At 36.5% G+C, this 6,670-nt stretch overlaps 1 protein-coding gene across 1 annotated transcript in view; it reads right to left on the reverse strand.

The window, feature by feature from the left end:
- Positions 1-620: 620 nt before the first annotated feature.
- The window catches only part of LOC107696138 (serine/threonine-protein phosphatase 4 regulatory subunit 3-like), a 14,109-nt gene continuing 8,059 nt past the window's right edge, over positions 621-6,670 (reverse strand). The window contains exons 11-15 of the mRNA XM_016496327.1: positions 5,021-5,190; positions 4,783-4,925; positions 2,457-2,647; positions 2,107-2,318; positions 621-2,013 (exon numbers count right to left, since the gene is read on the reverse strand). Coding sequence (XP_016351813.1) covers positions 1,894-2,013; positions 2,107-2,318; positions 2,457-2,647; positions 4,783-4,925; positions 5,021-5,190 — 836 coding nt within the window. The 3' untranslated portion in view covers positions 621-1,893. The remainder of the gene's footprint in view (positions 2,014-2,106; positions 2,319-2,456; positions 2,648-4,782; positions 4,926-5,020; positions 5,191-6,670) is intronic.

The following is a 6,670-nucleotide window of genomic DNA, read 5'->3' on the forward strand; positions in this document are numbered from 1 at the left end:
AATATTTTTTTTTTATGTTTTTGTAAGATATTTTTATGATCAACATTTATTTGAACAAAGATACAGTGAAGTAACATTGTGAAACAATTAAAAAATAATTTTCTGTTTTAGTATATTTTAAAATGTAATTCATTCCTGTGATTGCAAAGCTGAATTTTCAGCATCATTACAGTCTTTAGTATCACTTGATACTTCAGAAATCATTCTACTGTCGAAAACAGTTTTTGCTGTTTAATATTGATAAGGAGACCCATTATTAATTAATCAGCACCAATAATTTAACATATCAGCATATTAGAATGATTTCTGAAAATCATGTGACACTGAAGACTGGAGTAATGGCTGCTGAAAATTTAGCTTTGCCATCACAGAATTAAATTACATTTTAAAATATACTAAGATGACAGTTCTTTTAGATTGTTATGTTTCACAATATCACTGTTTCTACTGTGGTTAAATAACAAAATAATAGTTATTTCAAACTTTTGATTGCTAGTGTATATAGACCAAGTTGCTTTCTGGCTCCTGCTTGTTATTGTTGCACGCCAATGACAGTGAAGGACGCCCTCTAGTGCACGACTGCTCCATTTTCATGGTTTTCAAGTACAAAGGGAAACATATTTCAGAAAATAAAAACGTATCTTTAATTGTGTGCAGGTTGTTTAGAAAGCCTCCGTCAGCGGAGGCAGGACTTTCCACTGACTTATTCAGACGAGCAGACAGGACGATCATTTCAGTGATGAAATCCCATTTCAAAAGACACATCAGCACAGTTGACATGATACAGGGAACCAGCACAACTGTGAGAGATCTACTACAGCAAAGATCTTTTTAATGGTCCCAAATATACCGAACAACTAAGAGTACACTCATGTAAAAGAAAAGAAAATGAAGATATGACAAATCGATCACATCTAGAGTTCCACTCAATCTTTAATCAAGACGGGCTTACAAATTTTCAAAAAAATCTGCAGTTTTAAAGGGCAAAAAAAGGGTAAAACTATCTCCCCCCACTGAGGTTTTAAAAACCTGTTCAAGTGCGGCTGAAAACGTCCTGAACATTTAAAGGCAGGTCTCTTATGTCATTTAAAAAAATGAGAGAGGAGAACAACAACAAGAAAAAGGAGGGAACTGCTGGCTTTGAAAGAGGAAGAACTTCCGCTGAGCCACGAGAACAACGGTGACATCTTAAACAATGACGACCCAGTCTTCTTTGCTCCCTAGTGTCCCGTCTGGCCCTAGAAACTCAACAAAAAAAAAGGGAAAAAAATAATCAAGAGGAAAAAAAAGCAACAGAAAAAAGGGTCGAGAGGAAGGAGAGAAATAAATGGAGATGAGTCAGCAAAGGTGAGTGATGGTTGTGGATTGGCTGGCCCAGTTCGGGTCATGTGAGGTCCTTCCCTGAGAGGGGGGGCAGTGTGTCCTGGTCCAAGCCTGGGACGCTCTGTGGGGCAACAGTGTCTGTGAGTGACTGACTGACTGTGTGTGAGGTCTTTTTTTTACCCCCCGTACTTCTAGCTTTGTCGAAATTCATTTCTTATTAAATCCTTTTTTATTATTCTTTGTCCAGACCAGTTTTATCTCATGTTTGATCTCTCCGTCCGTTTCAAGAGTCTCTCTCTCTTTCTTGCAGATTGGCACTTGGACAAACTCCACGTGGAGACATTCACTTTTTCGCTCTGTGACCGAATCTTCTCCCTCTCTTACTCTCCCTTTCTCTGTTCCTCACATGGCGCCCCTTGGACTCCTGTGGGGGGCTGCATTCGTTCATTTATCCATTCATTTGTGTATTCATTCATTTTGTTTCAGTTTTGAGTTCTAGGCTGAGCGCTGCAATAGTCTCTGGATGAAGCTCCCATTGAGCTTGACTGTACTGATTGACAAGGGACTGCTTTAGGAGCTCAGCTTGGACTTCTTGGACAGCGGAGGACTTTCTTCTTTACTGTCTGCGTCTTCTTCATCCTCGTCCTCTTCGTCGTCGTCGGGGTAGTCCACCAACCCCACCAGACCTCCCTGGAATAGGAGCAAGATGCCATCAAAAAGAAGTAACCGGTAACAAAGGCAATTTTAGAACATTGTTTGATCTGTTAGAATCAGCGTAATTACCTTAGTGGTGACAGCTGCCGTAGGGGGGGGGCTCCGGGCTCCTGTCCCAGGAGAACTTGGAGAACCAGGTGAACCGGGGTGGAGGGATGCGGTTGGGGGAGAGGACAGACTGGGCTTTGGGGAGCTGGAGAAGGAGAGTTTAAAACTGGGGCTCTGCCGTCCTGAGAGGCTCGCCTTCCCTGTCAGCACCTCCTTCTCTTCTGAATCTTTCACTTGGGAAAAGAGAGAGGAAAAAAAACAAGTAAACAATCAAAACACAACAAGCAATGTGAGTAGCATTTTGCAATCAAACAGTGGATCATAGTAGTTGGACATCAATATTACGCCGCATGCATGTAGCAGTAACATACGTTTCTTCCTCTCCATGAACTTGCTGATAGGATCCATTAGGTCCTCGTCACTCTTCATCTTATCTGAGGGCGGCACTACAGCTTCACCGTCCTCCAAGTCTTCCTCATCTGTGTTAAACCACATCTCCTCTTCATCTTCCAGTGTCCGCGCATCCCGGCGAAAACGATGATTTCTCAGAATCGACCGCATACTGTGACAAGCATGAAGACACACAAAAAATACATTAAAAGGTACTTCCACTCAAAAGTAACTATTACATGCACAAGAAATTCCAATCCAGTTTTAATTAGGGCTGGGTATCATTCAAAATTTTTTGATACCAATACCTTGACTTCGATACCAACTTTATGAAATACATTTTAACAAGATTACATTACACATTACCTCATAAAACAATTTTTTTCAGTTTGTTGAGGTTTTTACAGACTCATAAAGGCTCATCTCCTGAGTCACTGCACAAAGGAACAAAATGTAACCAACACAATTAATCAGTGAAAATAGTTTTAATAAAGTTCAAATAGTTTTCAGTGCAAAATGAACTGTTTTTAAGTCAGTATGTGAGGCTCACTGCTGCAAACTTAAAGGGTTAGTTCACCCAAACATTTAAATTAGCCCATAAATTACTCACCCTGAAGTCATCCTAGGTGTATATGACTTTCTTCTTTCAGACGAATCCAGTCGGAGTTATATTAAAAATTGTCTTTGATCTTTCAAGCTCTATCGTTGTACAGCTTGAAAGATCAAAGACAATTTTTAATATAACTCCGACTGGATTCGTCTGAAAGAAGAAAGTCATATACACCTAGGATGACTTCAGGGTGAGTAATTTATGGGCTAATTTAAATGTTTGGGTGAACTAACCCTTTAAGATCTTTAAATCACTCAACAGTTCTTTTTTTTTTTTTTAATTAGCATGTCCGCTTTGTCAGGAGACAGACAATCCCTCTCTTCACTGATGATGTCCCCAGGACTAATGTCCCTAGGCTTCGTTTACACTAGTGCATTTTCGTTTTAAAACGCATAGCTTAGACAGAATCATAATTTCTATTCATTTTCCACTGATTTACACGACCTGGTGAGCATTAGCTGCTTCCAGCGCTGTCTGCCTGCCTGTCTGCTTGCAATCAGAAGTTATTACAAACACTCGATGGTAGTTTAATGTGAGTTTTGAGTAAAAGCATAGTATAAATTTTATAAATTGTCTTATGTACCATTACGCTACAGTGTGAATGAATGGTCATGTAACGCGTCTTTTCCTTGATGCCTCGCCGGAGCCTAACACTGATTTAGGCACATAAACCATGCTGCATGCTTATTGGCTCACTGACTTTGATGAGATTAACCCTATTAGGTATCGAAATTTGGTACCAAACAACGTAATTTTTTGATACTCAATGGTATCAAGGCAATTCGGTCGGTGCCTAAAAAGTATGAAACTCGATCCCCAGCCCTAATTTTAAGTCAAGAAAAAAAAAATTCACCTTAGACCTTATAGTTTTTTTTTTTGTTATCTTTCTCCACTTAAACTGTCTCAGGCCACATTCACACTATTGTTATTAAATGAAGCCTATTCAAAATGACCATACAACAATAAGAGTAAGAATAAATTAAATAATATTTTTAAAAAATCAAATCAAGTAATATTAATATCGTAATACTACTGCAATTTAAAAAAAGTCTGAAACTGAATTATTAAATATTTATATAAATATTATTTTAATATTTTATAATAGTTAAAATAAATTAAGAAATATATTACTATAATAGTATTATTGTACTGTAAAATACAATAATAATTATTATTTGTTTTTATTGCCGTAACAGCATCTATGGATATTTCAATGTTAAGATTAATGTATTTTAAAAGAAACAAATAGTAGTAACATACAGTAGTAATGAAAAACAACAATTAACAACATCGTCATCATCAACTCACATCATTATAACAAACATTATATAAGATTTTTTACTGCATTATTTAATTTTTTTTTACAATTAAGATTATTCCTAGTGAAACATTTTTAAAAACATCCATTAGAGAATTTGAGTAAAAACATTGCCTAGTATAATAATAATAATAAAAATAATTGTATTTTACAGCACTGCATTAAAATACTAATATTATGGCTGTCAAACATTAAACCACAGGGCTTTTATTGTGGCTGCATACCATAAGGAGACTTTAAATCAGTTCTTTGGTTGAAAACAGATTTATAAACATTTCTCAATATAAATTTAGGAATAGTAGTTTAAAAAAAAAAAAAAAAGTTATTTTACTACATAGGTGGATCCAAATAACAATAAAGGTCTGAAATGACCAGTGACCTGTCAAGTTTAGGGTTGTCCTGTCTTTCTCTCTGCTGTTCATATCGAAGCTTCAGTCCCTTGAACGTCTGAACATAGTCTACATCCTCCAGGGCCTTCCAGTAGTTCTCTATGATATGAGCCGTCAGGGACTTCACATCCTCCTACACATAAAACACAGCAATTACACACAAAATAAACAACCTATCAGTGTGTTCAGGAGCATTACAATATATGATGACTGGATAAGTGTACTCACCACTCTGACATACTCAAACATCTCTATAATGGCTGAGTTGATGAGGTTGTATCTGGATCCATTGTTGAGGAAAGCTTTGACCACTGGCTCAAACAGGAAGTTCCTCATTATGTATCGGTTATAAAACTCGTCCTTCAGGCCAATGATTTTCCTCATGAAACGCAAAGCACCTGGATAAGAGAAATGAGTGTGAAAGGTACAGAGATTTAACAGCCAAGCTGTAATTGATCAGCAAGGTATTACTGCATGCTTGGTCTTTATTCTAAATGAATTAGTGCTTGTTAATAATGCTGCTGGCCCTCAATGCAGAATTCCTTGGCATGTGTTGAAATAACAGTGTAACAGTAATAATTATCAACAGAGCAATTCATAGTGCAAAAGGATCAGCATCACTGAGTGTTCTGTTATTGATTATGTGGTTTGAAAGTTGTGATGGTGGCAAGTAATTACTCTCCATGTCTGTCATTTGTCCAGTTCTACTAATCTAAATGTCAATAGAGTTTGCAGTTTCACATTCTTCCATATTTTCAGTATCAAAAACATCCAACTAGTGTAGTAATCCTTAAATAAGGTTAATTAAAAAATTTTGCTGAAATAAAATATAAATATTAGATTACAATTTAAACAAAAACATAGAAATGTTGCCTTGGCATCTAATTCAAATACACTTAAGCTGATGTACTAAAATTACAAACTGAAAGTGAAAACTAAAAATTAACTTTAAAAAAAATAAAAAAATAATAAAAATGACAATGACAATCACAATCACAATGAAAGTTCTAAAAATTTAACTAAAATTAATTAATAAACTGAAAATATCAAAATAACCAATTAAAAAATAAAATAAATAAAATAGTATACAAATACTAAAATTTGATCTGAGCTCAAAATCTTTGTGTCACATGGAAAAGCCCTTGGTAAATGTAAGAAAGGGATGAAAATCAGACTATAAATTTATACTGAAAAGCATATGATGAGTAAATATTGCACGCATAGAAACGCAAACCTGTCAAATTTAAACAATGTTTCCCCTGCCATTATATTAGGGGGGCGGTCCCCCTCAACGGCAACCCACGGCCCCCTTGAAGGTCAAGTTAATTTTATTTAATTATATTTTCTCTATAACCCAGATCACAACAGAAGTCATTTAAAGTTACCTTTCCAATAGAACAGGTATAAATGAACCTTGTTCTATTAAACAAACTAAATAGCCTTATGTTATTTATCTTATTTACACGACGGCATGTCATTTCAGTCTCTACGTTATGGTCGCGCTCTCTGTATCACGCACAGCGGAGTGCAACGGACTGTGCGCGCACTGTGTGTGTGTGTGTGTGTGTGTGTCACACACACGTGCGCGCACACACAAATGAGCACACTCCTACTAGTATTTGTAAATATTAAGCCGCAAAACGACTATTTAAATATGAATTCTTCGTGTCTCTGTGTTAATGAATGGCGCAGACGCACGGTTTTGTTTACTACTCGTACTGAAGCGCGCGTGACGCTTCCGGTGATATTAACGCCTGCCTTCTCATTAAATGAGGACATAAATACATGAACAACATCTCCAGAATTGCTCTGAGTCACTTCATGAGCATTTGACCGTTTCATTTGAGTAAAACTATCCTCATATCATATACACACAGA

Source organism: Sinocyclocheilus anshuiensis, unplaced genomic scaffold (assembly GCF_001515605.1).
Source record: "Sinocyclocheilus anshuiensis isolate Anshui unplaced genomic scaffold, SAMN03320099.WGS_v1.1 scaffold306, whole genome shotgun sequence".
In the NCBI taxonomy this organism is placed as follows: domain Eukaryota; kingdom Metazoa; phylum Chordata; class Actinopteri; order Cypriniformes; family Cyprinidae; genus Sinocyclocheilus; species Sinocyclocheilus anshuiensis.